This window comes from Microtus ochrogaster, linkage group LG10 (assembly GCF_000317375.1).
Source record: "Microtus ochrogaster isolate Prairie Vole_2 linkage group LG10, MicOch1.0, whole genome shotgun sequence".
NCBI lineage: Eukaryota > Metazoa > Chordata > Mammalia > Rodentia > Cricetidae > Microtus > Microtus ochrogaster.
In genome coordinates this window covers 1,776,502-1,798,902 of record NC_022035.1, presented here as the reverse complement: position 1 = coordinate 1,798,902, position 22,401 = coordinate 1,776,502, and the positions used below count along the sequence as shown (strand labels likewise).

At 42.8% G+C, this 22,401-nt stretch overlaps 1 protein-coding gene across 10 annotated transcripts in view; it reads right to left on the bottom strand.

The window, feature by feature from the left end:
- Ppp1r9a (protein phosphatase 1 regulatory subunit 9A) overlaps nucleotides 1–22,401 on the bottom strand; it is a 280,210-nt gene that overhangs the window by 6,918 nt on the left and 250,891 nt on the right. For 4 of the 10 annotated variants that reach the window (XM_026787519.1, XM_026787521.1, XM_026787522.1 and 1 more), the window contains 6 exons: nucleotides 14,992–15,079; nucleotides 14,824–14,901; nucleotides 4,338–4,536; nucleotides 2,279–2,398; nucleotides 1,471–1,494; nucleotides 281–463 (listed from right to left, as the gene is read on the bottom strand). In XM_026787519.1, the coding sequence (XP_026643320.1) occupies nucleotides 281–463; nucleotides 1,471–1,494; nucleotides 2,279–2,398; nucleotides 4,338–4,536; nucleotides 14,824–14,901; nucleotides 14,992–15,079 (692 nt within the window). The remainder of the gene's footprint in view (nucleotides 1–280; nucleotides 464–1,470; nucleotides 1,495–2,278; nucleotides 2,399–4,337; nucleotides 4,537–14,823; nucleotides 14,902–14,991; nucleotides 15,080–22,401) is intronic. The other 6 variants (XM_026787520.1, XM_026787524.1, XM_026787525.1 and 3 more) reach the window with 4 other exon arrangements.

Genomic DNA, 22,401 nt, shown 5'->3' with positions numbered 1-22,401 from the left:
AGGATGGGAAGTGAGTAGTGTTAATACAGAGGTCCTGTGTTGCCATGGGAAGCAAAGGAAGGGTCCCTAACCCTCTTGGTCAGCAGCCTATCCTGAGTCAGAACCCCTGATGAACTTCCTCAGGCTTCATTTCCTACTGAGAAGCAATTCAGTATCTTTTCTGCTCAGTACTAACAAAAATTACCACATGGATATGTAGAACACTCTCAGCTAATGAAAGTGTCAGGTGTTATAAGTCATACACACAACTGGTAACTTAGCACAGACAGAGAATCTTTACCTTCAGTTTATTGCCATCCAGCTGCAGGAGCTGCTCCCCAGTGATGTTCTGGGCACTGAATTCAGACACATACTGGTCCAGGTTTAGGCTCATTAACCAGTGAGAAACCTGCTGCACGCTCCACTCATGAATGGCCCGATTCAGACTCAGACTGTGTTTGGGAGACTGTCCATCATCAAGGATCTGAGGTAGGAATGTATGCAGTGTTGTTAAATGACCAAAACACCATGGCTCATAGTATGCTATCTCAAGCTACAAGAGCCATATTAATTTATAAATCATAAAATGATAATAGTTCTACTTTTGTTAAGAAAAACTTGTCTATTACCTAGCAATTCTGGTAGATGGAAAATTAATAATATTCCACAAATAAAGCACCACTACAAATGAAGAAAGTTAAAAATTGAAAAAGTGCACACTAACACTGATGATTTTATAATACATAAGTCTGGGGATATTATCAGAGGTAGAAAATAAATATTTTATATATCTCTATATTCAATACAACACTTTAAATTTATCCTGTTAGAAGACACTAAAGTTACATTAAAAACACATTAAAAATATTGTCTCCTTCACTTTATAGAAAAAGGTCGTAAAGTCCTCAAGCCTCCTTAGGGAGATTTCACAACCACCACTTCATCTGAGCAGGAAGCAAACCTGTGAGGATGGTAGGGCACTAACATCCACAATTAATTTTAAGACAGGAGAAACCTAAGGCAGAAAGCTTCCATGATCATTCTTAGACAAGGCATTAGTAAGTGGCGTTGTTTAACAAGAGGCTCGTTGCAAATTTCAGGCTCTGTTTTCTGTCCACTATCCCCTTTATTTGTGCAGAGGCAGGAGAGTGCCTAGAACCACTAAGTTGAGAGAAGATGAAGTCATGATAGGGCTCAGAGGAAAGACAGGAGTTTCTCTGGAGAGTTACTTGAAGAGCAGAGAAGAGAGGAGGGTGTAAGCTGAGGGGGAGGCCACGGATGCAGGAAAGAATGGAGCTTGTCAGCTGATGGCTATGGGAGATAAATGAGGAGCCCCGGAGGGGGACTCAGCCTCTTGATCCAGGAACACCTCTCACTAAGACGTAAGGAAGTGCGATCTTTTGTCCTCACACAGTGTTCTTGTAGTGTTGTAAGGAGAAAAAAAGCAAGTTCAAACCAGACAAGGCACCACACCCCCCGCAGATAGCTCACCTCATCATCTATCATATCCAGGCTCTGGGTGAGCAGCAACAAAAGAACCAAGAAGAAGAGTGTTACAGAAATGGGACACACAACATCCACAGTGCCCTCTTTATTACATCAAAACCAAGCCCGCTAGAAAAACATGATCAGAAAAGTTTAAAAGGAAAAAATGGAGTCTTGTTGCATACAACTCATGTTATAAAGAAATAAGAGCAACTGTTTTATATGTAAGAGGAAACACATTTTAGTTACATTATTTCCTGCCTCACCCCCGACTCCCGCCAGTTTTTAACTAGGCAATCCCAGCATAGTTTTCTGCTGCTCTCTGCATATATATTTTCTGATAATTCTTAGCAAGGCTAATCCACACTGTGGCATCTCGATAGATGGGTCTAACTCTATTTTCTTTCCGGAACTGTGCCTAATGGTTGCAATGATTCAACTGGACATATCATGTCCAGAGGACTGTCAAGAGCCTGGGGGAAGGGGCAACTCTGGATGAGGGAAGCGGGAATGGATAATCAACAGCATTCGAGGAGAGGTAAACTGATATCTAGTCTTGTTTTCAGTGCCTAGACTCCCTACCACATGTTCACATATATAACGGGAGGGCTAGGAAGCTTCAAAGAGCTCAGAAACTAAACTTTTCTTTAATGTTGAAGAAGAGTCGGGTGGAACCATGAGGACCTTATGCTAAACATAAAACTTCAGTGCTGATCATTTCTATGCTAAATCTACTATCAAATATCTCCCCACGGTAGGGAACGGAGGAAATGTGACATGAAAACTCAGCTCTGCCATGGTGCCTCTCCAGTACCTCATCTGAGGACAGTGCCAGGGACTGGGAGAGCCCTGGTGTCTTGGGTTCTGCTCCTAAGCCACTCAGGTCTGCCGAGCTGGTACTACTTGGACTGAAGTCATCATTAAAGGTGAAGTTCTGTAAGAACAAAGAAAACAGTGTTATGGAAACACACAGAGTGAACTAGAGGCAGGCGTGCTTCCAAGCCCTCATCTGCTTCACTTCTGTCAATTTTCTTCAGAAGAGACTTGACTTTGGTTTGGCAATGATGGCCTTCAACTGGGCACAAGCAGATGATGCTGTACCTTTTGAGACAAACTGGAAACTCCAGGCACTTTCTCCATCTGATGCAGGGATAGGTATTGGAGAGAAATGATTTTTCAGTTTCTCTCCAAGGGTACAGAATTCATTATCCAGTGTAACAGCTCAGAGGAGTGATATTAATAAGCCCATCTGCTTTGACCCTAATTTGTGATGAGGAACAGAGCAAGTAGAAAAACAAGATGCTGTGCAGAGGCTGAGTTATCAGGGAACAGATGGCAACTCATATCAGGAAGGTAGTTGGAGCACCCCTGGGAAAGACAGCGTGGGGCTGGCTGTGATAAATCCTGTGAGAAGTGACAGGTCCCCTCGGGGATGCACCCTTCAGACACAACACTAGTTACATGTTGGAATATAAGCCAAAGGGACCGCATGGGATAGACCCCAAGTCTGCATCAGCTCCTGGGGTTCGGGAGGTGGAGTGCAGGAAATCATTCCCCAGAAGTCCTATAACATGCTCAGCAGATGCTAAAACAACTGGACGATGGCCACAGAGCCTCAGTGGTGAAAACACTGTGTACTGAAACTCTCTTTAGTGTGAGATAATGTTAGATTCACTCAAGTGAAACGTAAGTCTCAGAACAACAACACAAAAAGTCCAAAGGGTTGATTATGACCAAAACTTCTTTGCTACTTATAGAATGACTGAATTCCCAGGAACTCAAGTGACTACCCAACACCATCTTCCTCCATACTACACTTCTCTAGGAACTGGACTGTTATTTCCACCAGGTTCCTTTGCTTTACTGAGAAGGAATACCGTGCCAGAGACTGAAGAGTTTAGTACCAGACCAACTCCAGGATTTGATAAATCTTCCAAAAAGAGTTGAGGCTGGTAGAACATACAAGCTGTAAGGTATTACACACAAAACATTACCCTTGTATTACTCTAGCCCCTCATTCAGAACCTTTTGAGCTGATGAACTCAAGGAAGGAAATAATCAAACAAGATTAATCACATATTTCTGTTTGGGAAAGAAGAGTGAATACAAAAAGGAGAAGCCCGAAGAACTCCAAGGTTAGCCACTGTCTGTGTTTCAGTAAAACGTTAGATGAGGTTTGCAGTGTCATGCTGAAGAACTCCAAGGTTAGCCACTGTCTGTGTTTCAGTAAAACATTAGATAAGGTTTGCAGTGACATGCTGGAAACAACCATCAAGCATTTTAAATGCACCACACCTATGCATATAATTTCTAATTCTGCTAATGATAAAGAACTTTGGCGACAGAATTAGAACAGGAGCTAGGCGAGTTCTACAAAATGTAGCTTCAATACAAAAAATAAGATGCTATATGCCAGTGGTTTTTGCTGGTTCCTTCTGTTTGTTTCTCTTAAATGTATTGAACACAGTCAGTTCCAAATTTATCTGTTTTCCAGTAAATCTTGATGAGCACAGTGAAAGAGTTTCATAATGCAAGTTAAAGAAGAACAGTTAGTAAACATCCATGACACTGTTTCATCATTTGAATGCTCCTTTCCCAGCATGGCTTAACTGTCAAACTGAGATTTAACAGCAGTAAGTGAAATGACAGGCAAGTGAAGAGAAACACACGCTAGAATGGACCAGTGTTGAAGAGGGTGCTGGTTAGGTAAGGCATTTCTCCCCACAAAGGAAAAGCCATGCATGCCTATGGCAGTGTTAGCACATTGGTTCCTGAGACCCAGGGTATACACAAAGGTTGAGAAGGCCTTCCAAAAATTGAGAGGAGATAGGAATGGGGGCTTTCTTGTCAGCTTTTTTAGTCCAGTTGTCTACCTTGGACCCTGTTTTATCTGAAATTAGGGTCTCAGGAGAAGGCAGAAGGGGACTCGGAACTGAAGGCAGGTTCCTGAAGGAATAGGATCCTTTCCGACTTTCAGTAAACCATGAGAAAGGCATGCAAGGAGAGCGAGGAGTGGCCTGAGCCGCGGGGGGAGGCTTGGCTTTCCAGTTCTCCAACTTGCTTCTGAAGACCCTGCGGTGTGAAAAGAATGACCACGTTAGACAGAGAAATGGCAAAAGACATACTGAACCCAATTCCCAAGAGAATCTCTACACAGGTAAAAACTGAGAAACTGTTCTATTTAGGGTAGTAAAAATGGAACTATTTGGGCAATAGGATTAAGCTTAGTACTTTCCTTTTTGCATTTTAATGGAAGCTATTGTTTTGAACATTGTTTTGAACTGCTATTTCCATAGCAAAATTGTACTAAATGTGCCTTTGTAAGTATGCACGAATGAATTAAAATCAGAGTGGCAGTCTTTCAGAGACTGCTTCTAAGACAGTCATTAGGAGAGTGACACCAGCCCATAAGCATCTTTCTTCCTACCTACCTCTGGATTCATCTCCCTGTGTCTATGACTGAAAGATTCAGTGATTTGGAAATTTTGGAGCATGTGTTATGTTAAGCAGAACATGAAGGCTTTTTTTTTTTTTTTTTTTATCAAAAGCTTAGTCTCTTTTCACAGGAGGAGTATAGGGCCTGAAGTCATCATGGATTGCTTGGAAACTGAAAGCCTAACACCTCCTGAGCGTGTGGCCTCAGGCCTTCTCTGTCCCTTTGTTCCCATCTACACAAAACGAGTATTTTGATGTATCTCACATGTGACTTCTATGAATTAAGTAGGTTAATATTTGTTAAAGAGCCATGAAAGTCACTTACGGTCTAGAAATAGTTAAAGGCTCAAAGGCAGTTGAAAAACAGTTTTTCTTTTTTAAACTTAGTGTAGCTACTATCATATTTGTATTCATCTACTTGTGCAGAAGCTGGAGAAGAAAATGCCTGTGTGCATTGGGAAGAGGTGAAGCTCAGTATCACTGAACAAATGACATTGTATGGAGCCAATTTCTGGGTAATTGCTGATATTATGACAACAGGAATCCCTTCAATTGAAAATGCCTTGATACCATAGACTTCAGATGCTTTCTAATCCTAGTTGATGCTGGTTCCCAATCCCTTTGGACCCCATTTCAAGCACATTTTGAAATAGAATTCAAATTGATATAGACAGAATCAAGTCTTAAACCTTCGGGCTTATCTCCAAATTGTATACAAGAACCCAAAGCAGCAATCCTCATGCAAGCATCCTGGAGACTGTAGGTGATAAACAGACGCAAAAGGTTGCAAAAATAGCTATGAGAACAGAAACCCTGTGAAGCTTTGGTAAAACTTACACAGCAGGATGAGCAAATGATGTAGGTGGTTCTTCTTTCTATGTTTTGCTTTCATTGGTTAATTAATAAAGAAACTGCTTGGCCCGATAGGTCAGAACATTGGTGGGTGGAATAGACAGAACAGAACGCTGGGAAGAAGACAATGAGGCAGACACCATAGCTCTCCTCTCTGAGATGGATGCAAGTTAAGATCTTTCCTGGTAAGCCACCACTTCGTGGTGCTACACAGATTATTAGAAATGGGTTAATCAAGATGTGAGAGTTATCCAGTAAGAGGCTAGAGCTAATGGGCCAACGCAGTGTTTAAAAGAATACAATTTGTGTGCTGTTATTTTGGGTATAAAGCTAGCCGTGCGGGAGCAGGGCGGTAATGCAGCCCGCCGCTCTTCACAACAGGCAAATAAAATTGATGGTCATATACAAGAATCCAGAAGACACGGTCATGTTATAGTGTCTTTGTCTGTGGGGGGGTGTCTTAAGAATAACAGAAATCAAGGTGAGACAGGCTGACCTTGAACCCCATCTTAAAGCTTAAACTAAACGGCAATCTTGTATTCTTAATCTAGTTACTCATTATCACCAGACAGCAGAGTCCAGCAGCTGAGCCAGAGTGGCCTTGTGCTCTTGATGGGCACTTTTGACTCTTTCCCATGGACCAACTAAAGCTGGTACAGCTGCTAGAGTCACAACTCAGAAGAGGAGAGAAGTTGGTGTTGAGTCGATATGTTAACACAGGTCTGAGTTGACTCTTTAAATAGCCCCATTTTCACTTATGATTATCTCGAATGCAAGTGCAACGCAAGTCATTACAGACAGGAAACATCAGTGACCACGTATGTAAAATCGCTTCCTGGAACTTTGAGTCCTCGAAGCTTTCATACCCCCGTCTCTAGTGAGGTGAAGGATTCTGGAAACATAATTCTGGATGGCAATAAAGCAAATGGACAGATGTCTGCCTCCCTTCTGGGAGAGAGGGAGAAGGCTTATCTCCATAAGGCAAACAATCTCAGTTAAAATGTAAACAAATACTTCTAGGAGGTTGATAAGATTAGACTCAAGCTCTATCTCAGCAATAAACTCTTCCCACCCCCTTCAAATGAGGCCCTGTGCTATCCAGGAGGGTAGCTCTTTGGAGCTCTCACTTAACTTTTAGGGCGTGTCTTCAACTACGCCCCTACATTTTAGTACAAATGCCCATAATAGTGTGTGCAGAAATATCTCTGTAGTTCCACACCTCAGAGACCGGACACAGGAAGGAAAAGATAATGGAAAGTTGAAGAAAGAGTTGGCAGAAAGCAATGACACCCACTTCCAGGGTGACTGAAGGGCACGGAACTGACTTTGGTCACTAGATAGCCGCCCTCTGGGAGTTGGAAGACACCTGATCCTACTCCTATAGCAATCGTCTTTGTAGCTGTGGTTCTAGGTCAGCACCACTACCTTAAGGGATGAAAGGGAAGGGAGGGGGTGAGAGTGCTGCCACTCACTGGCTTCATTTGAAAGGGACTTTAGGGAATCTCAGGCTAGAGCAAGCAACAGCTGAAAACAATCTGAAAATCCCCGGAAAATATTAAATGCTAATAATGAGCATGAATATTTGCATATAGTATTGAGGATGGGCTCCAGGCCATGCTGTTCTTATAGTGGTGAACAAGGTCAAGGAACCCCAGACTCGGACAGAGGCTCTCTTTCTGCAGCCTTACACACAAAGATAATGGAAAGTTGGGGAAAGAGTTGGCAGGAAGCAAATGACACCCACTTCCAGGGTAACAAGGATTGTCTCACAGCTGAAAACTGGAAGATTCTGGACTTTTGTTTTGTTTTGCCCTTTCAGCTCTCCATGAGTCTGGCTGTGCCCTGTTGTGTTTATCTTCTGGTTTCACTATTTATTACCTATAGCTTTAAAATCCATGACTGTGTAACTAACCCCTGTATGTAACCTTTCTTTATTCTCAAAGAAAAGAACTCACTTCCATTTGCCTGGACCTAGAGTAACAGAATTAAGAATTAAGACACCCATTACTCTATTCCTTTAAAATTATAGATGTGACCACCTACCAGGCATCTTTACTAAAGCAAACACCAATTTTTGTCCTTGATAAATTGAACTCTTGAGCCTATGAAGGAGCAGAAAGGGCTTGGTAGCTTGAGTTCTGCTTTGACTGCCTCTTATTCTCCGTCTTACTTTGTGGAGAAAATGTTCAGAACAATACAGTACCCTACCTTCTTCCCTCTTCACCTCCCCCTTCCTTTTTTCTTCCCTCTTCCCCTTTCTTCCTCTCTCTTCTAAGTCAAGAGCAGTAGAGTGGATAATTAATGGACCCGAATATGACTTCCAGAGGGTCAAAGGAGCGACATTTTTACACGTCCTTCACCTATGGTGGTTTATACACCAAAAGCTTATCATTAGGAAAAAAAAACCAGAGAATCATAAGTCCTTGTCATTGTACTTCCTTCCATGTTTTATTGTTAGGTACTAGAAGAAATAATTGTCATCAAATTTAATTTTCATAAGCTAAAGATGTCGTTGGACTAACCTTTCCTGGTAGTCAAATGGTTTGTGGCTAATAACTTTCTTAACTTTCTATTTAACTCATTTTCATATACTCTGGAACCCATTTATCCTGGGGTTGGTACCCTAAAAAATCAGCTTTTTACGTTAAATACCCACAGTGATATTTGTTGTTTTAATTCTGCAAATACGGTATGTTAACTACTCAGAAACTAGTAAGATATCATCAAAATATCATTTACAGTTCATAAATTGTCAGGCAGCAAGAGCATAAAGAGCCACGGAACTGTGTGGATTGCAACAGCTACACGAGGAACATCTAAGTCAGATGAAGTCATTTGAGACGATCTACACTCCACTGAAGAGACCGAGGCTGTGAGGCCAGACCCATCCACAGGGAACTTAGTGATCCTTCTGGGGAGCATTAGAAACATGTACCCATCTGGCACCCGGGCACCGTCACCCTGGACATCTGGCTGGACTTTCTGATCAGCAGCCAAGAGTCCCTCTTAGAGACACAGTAGACAGCTCAGCCCCAACTCCCAGGAGATGATCAACCCGTTCTTTCTCCTCTGCAGGCTTTCAGCGGAATAGCAAAAGGATAATAATGTAGATCCACGCTCTCGAAACAGATGTTAATTTCTGGACAATAAATCCACCGCTTGGGTATTCAAGAAAAGTGTGCTATTCTAAATCTGAGCAAAGTGTGGCTTCTGGCTCTATTAAAATTCTATTTTCATTAATTTTTTGTGATTGGGTTTAAACCAGAACCTTAGGCAGGCTAATCACACATTCTGCATCTGGCATACATGTTTAGAAATTTAAATTCACCTTAACGACCTGCACCTCTTTTTTCTCCTTTTTTCCTTCCTCCCTTCCTGTGATGTATGTACATGAACATTTGGGTGTGCATGTGTGCATGCAGAGGCCAAAGGTTGACAATATCAGAAGTCTTTCTATGCCATTTCCACCTTCTCTTTTTTGAAGCAGGGGCTCTTGCTGACTGTGGAGCTCACAGTTGTATAGGCTGGTTAGCTAGGGAGCTCCAGAGGGCCACACAGTCCGTTCCTTCAGTGTTGGAGTCTGAGACCTGCACTGCCACAACCAGCTCTCACATGGGTGCCAGGGACCTAAACTCAGATTCTCATGAATGTTTGGCAAGTATTTTACTGATTGAGCCATCTCTCCAGCCCACCAAATCTCATTTTGGATTTGTGTTTTTATATATAAGGTCAGCCAAACTGACAAAAGCGATGATGCTTACTTAGAGTCTCCCTTACAGTTACAAATTTAATATAGGATGTTGAAATGAAAGGTTCTCTTTGTTCTGAGGCAGAGTATCAAGATCCTCCAGCTGGCCTTGAACTTGGTATGTAGCATAGGGAATGATCTGGAATTTATGATCCTCCCGCCTCCATCTCCCAAGTGCTGGACCCAGTTTAGGGATAGGGGTGAAACTCAGGATCCCATGCATACCAGGCAAGCCCTCTATAACTGAGGTATATGCCCAGCTCAAGACCTTTTTTTTTTTTCTTAACATCATTCAAAAGTGTTTCCTTGCTAGGTATGTACGTTTTTATTCTTTGAGAGTCAGACTATGAAGCTGACATGTCCCAGAGGCAGCACAGAGGTCACTGCTCTTCACAGGGCACGGCAGGCAGAAAGAGAGGGTGAAATCATTCTCTGCAGCTATTTCCTCCCAAGCCCAACTGCACACGCAGCAGCAATATGTCAGCTTGCTCTGGGTTAACTGGCATAGATCGCTGGTCGGTAATAACCTGTTAGATAGGAAATTAAAGAAAGGCAGATTTCAATCACAATAATGGGAACTCTCCAAGCTGCTTCTGATTCACCTCCAAGCACTAGCTTTCCATTGCTAGATTAAAAACAAGACAGCAAGGGCCAAGTGTGTACGGGATGAAGATGCACAGCTTCTTGGAACCACGGTGATGTTAAAGATGAAGCAATGGCGGGATCTTTAAGCTGACCACAGAGCTAACGGAGATACTGATGACAGAAAATCCCTCTCTGGACTGCAGCTGAGGAAGCTACACCGTAAGCTGATTTCATTGCTCACCCTCTCCGTCCCACACTGAGGTCTAGCCACGCCAAGCAGCTCCTGGCTGATGACAGCCAAGGCACTGACTGTGATGGTTACGCATTTCTTCCTGGTGGCTCTGCATACTGGGGTGCAGTTTCTGTGACGGGGTACACACCACCGTTTGACAAGGAACAAAGGTTATGGGGTTCTTTCTCTTTGCCCCGTGTTTTCCACGGCACACATCCTTCTTCTCCGCTCTTTCCGTCTGTCCTCTCGGCCCCCGCCAAGATCTCTATCTTGTTCCTCCTTCCCTCATCCACAATAACATTGGCACTGAGATAATCACCATGCTTGCTCTTGAATTGTTTTATCAACTAGACCGAGCCCTGCAAAGGGGGCTCTGCTCCCCGCAGTGGCACTCTCACGGGGCCCAGCCTAGCACACATGAGGGTTTTCCTTTATACACTCAAGCATCCGCCTCAATCGCCATTGTGCTAATGGGTGTCTATCCGCTCAGCGCGGACGGCCAGCAAGGAGGCTCTTGCCTTACCCAGCAGCAGGGCAAAGCTGTCCTCCGGGATCACTGGTATGCCAGCATTTATCTAACGGCTTTGAGAGAAATATTGTCCATGAAAGACTGCCTGTAATACAAGGAAGGTCATCCTTGGATGGACAAGTCTGTCAGTATAATATACATAAGGAATGGTTTGTTTCCATCCAAACAAACTCTCTCTAGATATTAGAAATGATGCTGACATAGCAGCGTATACTTGTTAGAGAACTAACATGTACTGAAATATTAGCCCTCACAGGCTCCCCAAAAGTCTGTAGATGGTTACATGAGGAATGTGTATGACTCCATTTTTCAGATTAGAAAACTGAGGCCCTGAGAAGTTCAACAACTTGACTAAAATAAATGGCATAACTGAGTTTTGAACTTAGGTTCTGAATTTTCCTTATGCCCTCGGTTTTTACTCAGAGGCGAACACGGTGGTTACTATGAAGCTGTTGCTAAAGATGCTGCAGTTTAGGTACCAACTATACTTTTTTTTTTTTTTGCTTTATCTTACTTTTTTCCATGTTGTTTACTTATGTTATGTTATAAAACACATACTTCTGAATGTAAACAGAATATTTTGAGACTAAGAGTAGAATATACATAACTAAATAAAAGGACATATTAATTACAGGTCAATATCATAATGAGTTGGGATCTAAGGAACATTCATTTTTCATGGAACAATACAGAGCAGCACCATAGGACAGACTCATAGTGTGGGTCACATGTATAGATTAAAATTTTCTAGTAGCCACATGAAACGATATAGGTAAACTAACTTTAGTAGTAAATACATCTACAACTCCAACTGTCTTTTAGAATACAATTAATATTAGGAACACTAAGATGTTTATTACTCCCTTTCCACACTAAGGTTCGAAGGATGTTGCATTTTCCACCATGCATATCTCACCGCAGACCAGCTCAGTAACCACAGCTGACTGTGGCAGCCACAGCAGACGGGGCACAGAGACGGATATAAAGTTAGACGCCATGCACTTGCATTGGGAGGAAGCCAAGGTGACGTACTGAAGGCAGAGTTAGGACCACTACCTTGAACTGCATCTCAGGCTTCTCGTCACTGCCCGTCCCTTTAAGGTAAATGCAAATTCATTTCCAAAGAGAAGAGCCATCTTCACTCTCTGTCACTTCGCCAACATACTGTCGTCTACCTTTGTCGGAGACACACACACACACACACACACCCATTGACTCTAAACTGGAACTTCTCAACAGTGTTCCAAGTAGGTGCTTCACTGACACTAACCAGTGTTCACTGCTCTTTGGTTCTGGACAGGCTACGGCTTATCCTACAGCTCAGCTGTGTACCTCTAAGGGTTAACAAGCTCTGCTAACCTGGTGCTGCTTCTGGCTCATCTATTCTCTCTGTGTCTCCTGCTGCTCATGTATCTGACTTATTATGTCCTCACAAGAAACACAGAAGAGTAAACTCTGTGGGTAAGAAAAGTGACAACCAAGACTAAGTTACTGAAAGTCTTACTCTTTCAAGTCTAACAGCACAGGTTAATGGGAATCGACAAAGAGCCCAAGAGATGAGATTATTAGCTCTCTCTGAGGCTCTTCTGCTGCCTTGCCTGAGAAAGCTGCATGAGGTAGAGTCCATTCCTCTCTCTTCGCCACAATTGCCCTGGATGCTCTCTGCAGCCGCTGATGTTTTGAACCCCACCCGCGAGGCCCTATGGGACCACCTGCATGAAACTCCCACAGGGTGGAAATGCTGTTCGTCTGGGGATGTGCTGTTTAAGGCCCTGCGTCCATTATCAACCCATACAGGAACAGAAACTCAACTGATTAGTGTTACCAATTACTTTGGTAGCTCAAAACTTGCTTTTGTGAAATGGAAAAGTTCTCTGTTATCTTGTTTTTCTATCTCAATTATATAAGCTCATTTTTTTTATCCTACCAAAATTCTACTAATAATTATAAAATTACAATTCTAGTTGAAAACCATTTTGTGTTGTCGGCATATATAGGATTATTTGTGTCCAGTGAAGCAGTGGGTATTGAGAATTTATATGTTACAAAGACAGAGCAGGAGTGATAGCTGACGGGTAGCCCAGGTGTGGGAGAAAAATGGCCTCAGCAGTGGTACCCCTGGTACTGGTGACACCACTTCCAACCACTGTGATTGTTCCTATAGTGCAGTCAGCATCTACCAACACCATCGAGGCAAGCTGATTTCCACTGGAAATGCAGTCACACTCCCTTCTGTGGGACTCCGTGCTTAAGCTTCTCTTGGGTTAAGCCTTGAAGTCAAGAGGACAAGACTTCTCTACGCTGAAAGATCAAAGGAGGGGAGTGTCTCTTCCAGGTGGAATTCCCCTCAACTTCTGCTCTCCTGGCGTCATTATTTTCTTCCTGAATATGGTCAATAGTGCTTGGTTTTAATGTTCAAAACAGGTATTTTTATACTTCTTTAAAAATACACAGAAAAGCCGGGCGGTGGTAGCGCACGCCTTTAATCCCAGCACTCGGGAGGCAGAGGCAGGCGGATCTCTGTGAGTTCGAGACCAGACTGGTCTACAGAGCTAGTTCCAGGACAGGCAACAAAACCACAGAGAAACCCTGTCTCGAAAAAAGCCAAAAAAAAAAAAATACACAGAAAAATTAATTGCTTGAGTTGCTTGTAGCCTCACAGGTACTTAATTTTCTTGAGAGTCCCTCAAAATATGGAGGGCATAAGTAAAAACCAGACTAGGAAAAACTAATTAACTTTGAAATTCTCTCTCCTCACTCCCAAGACAATGAAGCAACAGTGTACAAGCTAAGAAGTAGGCAAGTGATCCCCCAAGTGATTTATAGTCTCTCGGGGTTCATGTTTCTTTCCTAATCTATGACACCAAGAGAAACACTGAGCTGACACCAGCGTAGAGAAATCCAGTCACTACCAGATGTGCTGGCGTGCTATGCTGAAAAGCCTAGAGTGGAGGCCCGAGCCCCATCTCGGCTCTCACTGACTTCTGCATGACCTCAGGAAAACAGAGCAAATCGGATTAAGACAGAATTCTTCATCAAGAAAGGATGGTACTACTATCTGTCTGCCCAATCCTAGTAAAAGGGTAAAATGAGGTCGGGAAATATAAAGCCACAACACGAGCAATTTGTTATCATTAATATTATTTTTAAATACTGCCTATGTACCAAGTATAAAGAAAACATTTATGATGTTTCATACACACTCTTATTTAATGTTCACACTACTCCTATAAGAACTGTTATCACACTCATTTCATATGAGAAAACAGAGGCAGAGATGGCTGAACAATCTATCCAGGATTTAAAAGCAAGAACTAGAAAACTAAAATTTAATCCAAGACACATGGGCTTCAGAGCTTTATGATTTGCTGCCCCCTACATAAATCTATCTTAAATTATATAACCTCAAAATAGAACAGGGAAAACTTGCCAACGTGCTGTTCAAAACTTAGTTCTCTATAAAACAAAAATGTTTACTGAAAGGTAAGTGTAGTCCACAGTTCTTGCAAGTCCACTAAACTGCAGAGTCCAGCAAGAGATTGGTGGTCATTCTTACATGCATGTAGAATGTCAGCATGGTGTCAAATGCAAAATTAACCTATTACATGAGGATGTGGGAAGAGGAAACGCATTAATAGTGTGACTAACCAGGCCAACAGAACAAAACAAAAGACAACAACCATCCGAACCCAGTATAACAATAAAGAAACCTGAAATATGTCTAAACTATCACACAGATGCATTTAGATAATTATTTAATGGAATTGTTCATATGACTGTAATTTGGCAGTTAGTGACCAATGGATTTATTCAAAGCTATAACTAAAGACAGCCATAAAATAATGGCTCAATTATTTACTTATTTATTTTGGTTACAACTCTGGGTTCATCACGTGTGTTTAGAAACACTGACCACTGATCTTGGTTAACAGTAAGAGGGATGGAAAGAAATGTACATTCTTAATCGCCCACCCGTACCTGCCACCTGCAGAAAACCTACTGGCTTCTTTTTCTTTCCATTTCTTCCCCTTGTTGGGGTTCCATCGCAAAGGTGCCCTACAATAACAGGATACAGTCATGAAGAGAAAGGTAATGTCCCCTTTTAATCTTGCCTCATGGAGAACCACATTCCCAGAAGAAGCTTACCCCAGATCCACAAACTTCTGCTTAAGTTTTCCTCCTTGTACCATGAATGAACTGGATGTTCTTAGTGATTTAGGACAATTGGCACCGTCTAGGACATAGACACATAGGAAAAAGATATGTTAGCATTATATTTTAAGCCATGAATCAAAAGTCAGTGTATCTCTGAAGCTAAGGGTTTTGCCTGAATTATTCAATGTATAAGAACATGGTGTCTGTCCTGTCTAGAGGACACAGGAACTCAGCCATGATGGCCCAGAGTCCGTGGAGCAGCAAAGTCGTACTGGAGAGACAGGGAAGAGGGAAGTGAGCAGAACAAACACTTTCATTTCCCAGCAGGTGTGTTGGTGTCTGCCTGCCTCTGGCTCCACCTCCAGGCACCCAAAGCCTATTTCTTTCTTCCACAGCTTTCTTGGTTTGGGGTTCTCCTACATTCTGAAGAAGCCCATCTGAATCTCAAATCCCAGTAGAAAATATCACCTCTTAAAGTTTGGGAGCTGAAGATAGCAACTGAATAAAACTTTCCCTTTGTTGGGTGGAAAAATGGCTCAGCAGTTAAGAGCACTGACTGACCTGGGTTCAAGTATCCAGACCCAGGGGACTCAACACCCATGGCAAAACACCAATGCACATCTTTGTTTTCCCTTAAATTACCTCCTGAGATCTCCCATACTAGTGGCCCAGGGCCAGTTCTGCGACAGGGTAAGGAAGAACATGGGGAAACCTTTTTAAGCAGAAGCCAAGTAGATCTTTGAAAGGTTCTTTTTAAGAGCTAGTTGGAACACAACTGTTTGGCCTACCATGAGACAGAAAATACCCAAATCTTCCAAGGACCTGTAGCTGACCGAGTTGCTACTCCATAAATGATGCTGGCACTATTCTGCAGTGTCGCAACCATGAGGAAGGTGTGAATGCAGCGCCAGGTTCTACCAGTGGTATGTACTCCACCTTTGATAAGGCAGATGAAACTGCAGCAGAAAGTGATGGGTGCCACATTCCAGCATCTTCAATCACCATGGATGATTGACAGGTAGTGTTTTTAATCAAATGTGCTTGTTTGTGCAAAACTTCCTTGTTAATTGCTAGTGTCTGCTTCTAGCTTTTTTTTTTTTAAGGTCTAGAAATTCTTGCATGGAATGTATAGAAAATGGGCATCCCAAGACAGTGTTCAATTAATCTTAATGGTTAATTTTGTTTATGATTTTTGTTTACTTCAGGACAAACTTCTAAACAGATACCAGTATACCTACCCGTTCTTCAGGGAGGCTCCAAAGCTCTTACACTAGCACTGTACATGGACAGAGACTCCAAGCATTCCTAGCTATGAGCTTTTTGTATTGCTAGTTAATGGTTCTCAGCAGATTACAATAATTCTTTAAAATGTACATGATGGAATACAAGAATCAGATATATGCCTGTGTCAAAAATTCACTTCTTGCTTCAAATGTTTATTATGAATATTTGCATCATTATTCTTCCACTAACAGAATTAAATAGTCATAGATGTGGCTCAAATCCATTTTTAAAAATGGATACCTTGTAAGGTGATTTTGCTAATGGATACCTAAAAAAAAAAAAAAAAAAATCAGGTTTCAATTTTCTAAATAGAAGCCAAAAAAACAAATGAGATGAATTCTTCCGTTTCAATCTTAAGAACTCTTAAGGGCCAGGACAGCACCTGTTAAAAGAGCCTCCTTAATTATTTTCTGAATTAGTGCAGCTAGAAGATGCTTTAATGAGTGGCGAGATGAACCCCGAGACAATGTCACTGAGACTCTCTGTAACCTGTTCCTGTTGTAGTCATTTGGACATCTTAGCACTAAAAGCCGGGTTCTGCCCATCACAGAGCTTGCTGCTAGGCAACCTCACATCATTATCTCACACATTTGCCAAAGCCCATTTCAAGCAACACTGAAATGAAGATACGAGATTAAAGAATAGTGCCCCATGCCATTTAAATCATTTAAATTAATTTTTAATGTATGGTAGAACTTTAGGTCTGCATAAAACCTAACGTGGGGTTGGTATCTGCTGAAGAAAGGCACATATTGTGTTTGTGCATATTTATTTATTCGGTGTTAGGAAAAATGTCCATTAGGTTTTAGAAACTGTTCCTATATGACTTTTGTGACCCATCAGAAGCTCAGGCACCCACACCAAGCACTTTGACTTTAAGCTTCAGCAACTTGGCTCTTGCTTCCCCAGCAAACACATCCTGGTCTCTAAATCCCAAAGTCCCTCCTTAATGACATCAACGTGCTCGATCAGACACTTGACTCTCCCTTCTTTTATGATGGGATTTTTCAGATCCACTTCCTGACCTGGTTTCTTTCCTGGATTCTGGACTTCCTCTATTTAAAAAGAAATTAATCATATTTTCCATACAGTGTTTCTGATTTCTTATTTTCCATTAGTGATAAAGCATGTGTTCTGAAGTTCCTCGCCTGTGATGAGCTTTGGCTCACTTTCTTCTCACTATGATCTAACCACACAGGTTTCATGGCTCCTGTGTGAGTCTGCCCAGCAGTGCCACGCTCCCTCTTCACAAGCATTCTCCTGAGAGTCTGGCACGCTCATTGTCCTTTTCTATCTGTTCTCTTCTGAGAATAGTCTGTGGCTCCCTAGCACAAGTATCCAAGATGCTTAAATTATAGAGCCATAGAAAATTACACCTATTGGCTTTTACACTCAGTCTGGCTATCCCGGAGAAGCAACATGTTCAGTCACTGAGCTAGCCCACTGCTCCGGACTCCTGGACTTGTCTGCTCACAGGGACACTCTATCTTTCCTTCCGTCTTCTGTACAGCCCGGGTGGTGCCTGCAGTTGTATTTTCTGCGGTGAGCAAGCAGAGCATCTTCTCCACGCTCCGCAGTAACAGGGCATTTATGCACACACGCAGAGGCCTACTGCGGTATATGAAGGAGAGAGCAACTATGGGAAGACTTTGCCAGGCTGGAAAGTTCCTGAAAGTGCTCTGTGTCAGGCAGTGTGCCAACCGTCGAAACAGAAACTTAGAACACTGACTTCTAGAAGTTGAGTAGAAAATTGATAGTGAGTCTGAATTTGCTCACTAACCTTGACTGGACAAAGCCTCACTGCTATGTAAGCCAGAGACAAAGCCTCAGTATAAAGCTGCTCCTACAGGGGAGAAAGGAAGCATTTTCATGCCTTCATGGCCACAGAATCCTGTTCTACAACCCCTGGAGATATACTGCCCTGGCTTCTGCTAACCTAACTGCCACTCAGTTACAGGTAAACCACTGAGGCGGTGGTTATGGGATCCCTCTGTCTCCATTCATACTGATGAGGGAAAATGATGGCATGCAAACGGAGACACCAACACATCTGGAGAACTTCTAATTCTAGTAGGGTGGCCAGAGGCTATCGTTAGGGTTTCATTAAAACACAGTGATAGATTAGCCATCTTTATAACTAACTCAATAGACAAAAAGTGATGATGTAAGACTTCTTTAAAAGCCAGGCAGATGGCAACCAGTGACATAGCCATATCCAGAGCTCACGACACAGTGCTGAGCAGGATGAAGCACACTTGTAGGCCAGGCATCAGGAAGATTCCCCCACCCCCATGGGCAAAAGAGTAAATAGTGTATGTTGGGAAGAGGTTCAGTTTCTCATTCAATCACCCTGCTCTGCCAAGATAGCTTGATGGGATGCTTACGTGGCAGAAAAAGTATGGCCACATTCTAGGAACACTTCCCTTCCAAACAGGCGGCTGTTGGGTTTGGCTGGCGAGCCCCATCGAGATGACTGTATTACTTGTCAGGAGAGGCAAACTTAGTAATTTGTCTAGCAGTGTTCAAGCATTGCTTATTTGTCACGCTCTTTCTGAAGAACCAAGAACAAGGATAGTAAGCTAAGAGAGAAAACATTGGTTCACACTAACCACCAAGTCAGTCACTGTACACAAAGGAGTGAACTCAGAAGCAACTGTGAAAATCACTGTGGAATGGGGTGGCTGGCCCAAGGCCAAATTAAGGAGGTGAGATTTATGTTGGGTACAGTGTTAGCCAAGAACATAAACATGAGGTCCAATTTGTATCTGGGAGGATCACAAAGCCCCTTTGAGTAAGCTCCCTCACTGGGAAGTCAGTGAGTGCTAAGAGCCACACACTGAGGGTGCCAGAGATTGGCCACACCAGAATTTTCACGTCCAGCTTACAGTAAAGAATCTGTGTCTCATAGAGCGAGGAATGCAAGACATTACAGGGCCTTATTCTCTGGAGTTCTGATTCAGAGAAGAAGGATTCCACTTTGTTAACATTGGTTGGACGCACTGCAGCAATATGATCAAAAGGGAGCAATGGGATTTCCCTACTGTTTGAATGGTGCTTAGGTCTGTTTGTCGGGAGCTGGGTGGGAGAACCCTGAGGGATGTGAGAAGCTTTAGTGAAAGGGGCAGGCCATCCGCACATGAATGGCACATCCTGTGTACACAGCCAGTTAATGTGATTCTAATTTTATGCTCACTGAGTAACTTTGTGATTTATGAATCCACCACCAAGGAGAAAATGGAATGAATGAAGGCTAGTGGTTATTATGTCAGCTGATCCCTCCAAAATAAGCTAGAAAATTACTGTTTTGGTACAGCATGTTTTTAAAGATCTTAGCAGCATGAGCCAGCACCCTGTGCTTGATTAGATGTGTGTATATTGCTGGAATTGGGGACATAGAAAACTGACGACCAGAACCCTGTTCTCCAGAGCACTGTCTGACAGTCAGTGGCTGAGATGTCTCTGGCATCCTTCAAGGTGTGGAGAACTTGAGAGTAGAATGCCAAGGAAGCAAAGTGCTTTCCGACACGCTGACTGTGGCTTGGCAAGGGGTCCCAGAGAGGACAAGTCGACCAGCAAACATTCTGTCTGGGGGGCACAGACAGAATGAACACGAACATCAGAAACACACACAGGGAGAAGAGGAAGACACAGACTTTGGTATGCAGCTCCCTGAAGGAAGTGGTGCAATACTGACCGTCACTGAGGACACACCTGGATACACATTAGGTGCTCAGCGAGTGTGCAATGGACACGGGAATAAATGTGAGTGGATATGAAGGCACAGGAAACTCCAGGCTACAAACTTTAACAAGAACAAGAAAGGATGAAGTGCCAACACCACTTTTCAGTTAGTATGTGAGGTTGATCTCATTATCGACCTGATATCTGGTAACAGGTTTGTGGGGTATTGCTGGGACAGACCAGACCATGTTTTTGTGGTGAGGATTGTGGAAGGACTTGGAAATTTTGGGCTAGAAAAAGCCACTGAGTGTTGAAAGCTCTGTGGGTTGATCTACAGGAGCCTGGAAGGTAATGCTGAGAGCAACCAGAAAGGAAGCAGCACTCTGCACAGCAGCTGCATTGTTCCTGCTGTGGATTCGTGCCCTCTCTCTTGCCTTGATTTCTCTGGACAAGACACTGTTAACCGAAGGTAGAAGAGGAAATGAACCCCTTTCCCCTCATGTTGCTTTTGGTCATGGTATTTGTATTATAGCACTAGAAACCATGATTGAGACAGTAGGTTACAACAGTCATACTTGTCCATTTTCAAGGCTGGCATTTGAAAACTGTTCAATGAACTGCTCTGTTCGGTTACGCAGAAGTATGGCCAGCCCAGGAGAACTGAAGAAGGGAAAACCCAAGATCTTGGTCTCTGGAGAAGAAAGGACCTGTGTCTTGCTTTTTAGTCCTGGTTAATTCCAAAGCAGACACAGATGCAAACAAGGCAGCTCTGCTCTGTGGAAATGGAGAGGCCCTCAGACCGCTCCCTATTGCTGCTTAGGAGCCCACGGGGCATCCTTCCCATCTCTAAATGACTCCTCTGCCAACTTCAAAACAGCATCAATCAGAAGAAAAGGGCAGCATGAATTCAGATAAAACTGAGCTTTTAAAAGTCCCTGTGAGTTTTCCCAGGTCAGAGGTCCACTGTCTGATCATCATGCCTTTGGATAGCACGTCGTGGGGCGAGGATGCACTCAGCAGTAGGATGCTTGGCTAGCATCTGCAAAGCTCTGAGTTCAATCTCCAGCACTTCAAATAACCAAAAAAAAAAAACAAGCCGAACAACAACATCAACTCACACAATGGTACTCCAAAGAAAGAGTTTCTGCTTTGGCCTTCTCCCAACAACAGTCTGCATGCTTAGGAGATGGTGGAGCGCTAACTGCAAGCCTATCTCTATAAAGGCACTATCATAACCATGCTTTAATTAATCAAAGTTCTTTTCAATGTAAGCCAACTTCACAGTCAAGCTGTTCAACAGCCTAACTACCATGTTGGATTGTGTGGTGAGCCTGACAGAATTCTCTTGCCTCCTCTAGAGACCTATGCTCAATACTCAATGTTTGCCTTCCAGGCTGCTTCTGAAGAGCTGTGTGCAGGACTGTCTTTGGAAGATAACTGACAGGCCCCAGCAAGGACGCTCAGGAGAACGCCAATGCTGACCCCAAGTCACAAAGCACCATGGGTCAGCTGGTTTCTGCGTTCACAAGCGTCTGTAGGAAGCTTGTATTTTATAATCTGGCAGACAACAATGCATGAGGACCTTTGCAGTGTTATGCAGTTGTACCTGCAGTGAGCGAGTCTGGTGCCTTCCACAGCTCGTGGCAGTTAATTCAAAGGGTCACCTCTCTGATCACTAGTGAAGTTGTTCTCCTTTTCATAACTTACAAACCAATGTTAATCTTTTTTTCATGGAACTGAGAGTCACTTTTGACTTCTTAAAAAGAATCAGTTCTTCAGAGTTATTTGAACATTAAAAGACCACCCATTAACTTTGTATTTTGGGGTTTTTTTTGACAGCTAAAATCCGGAATACTTATGGCACGGGCAGAGAATATCAGTAAAAGTGAACAGAAGAGCCTGTGGCTGCTCCTGCCTCTGCTGCAGTGTGTAGAACCGAGGTCCCTCACACTCTTCCTGCTACCACCTCCTGACCCCTCCTTCCAGGGAGCAGACTTTGTCCTTCCCATTTGTAAAGAGAAATTCTGTCTACACTTCTTAATAATCTACCAACTTTGCTCTTTACAAATATAATTGGATAGCTCTTGTGATCTGGCCCTGTTGATGTCTTCTCCTGGAGATCTGCAGTTATAAAGATAACTTTAGTTATAGTTTAGTTTACTGATTTCCTGCTGCATGGGTTCATTACATAAATTCACAGCAATCATTTATCCATTTTACCAGCTTTGTTAGCACACACCAGGGCTGCCATGATTATTTTTCCCTATGTGTGTGCATTATGAGAGTATGTGTGTATGTCTATGTGCATTATGAGAGTATGTGTGTATGCATGTCTGTGTGGATTTATGTGAGTGTGTATGCATGTTGTGTGTGTTTATGTGTGTATGTATGTCTGTGTGTATTTATGTGAGTGTGTATGCATGTTGTGTGTGTTTA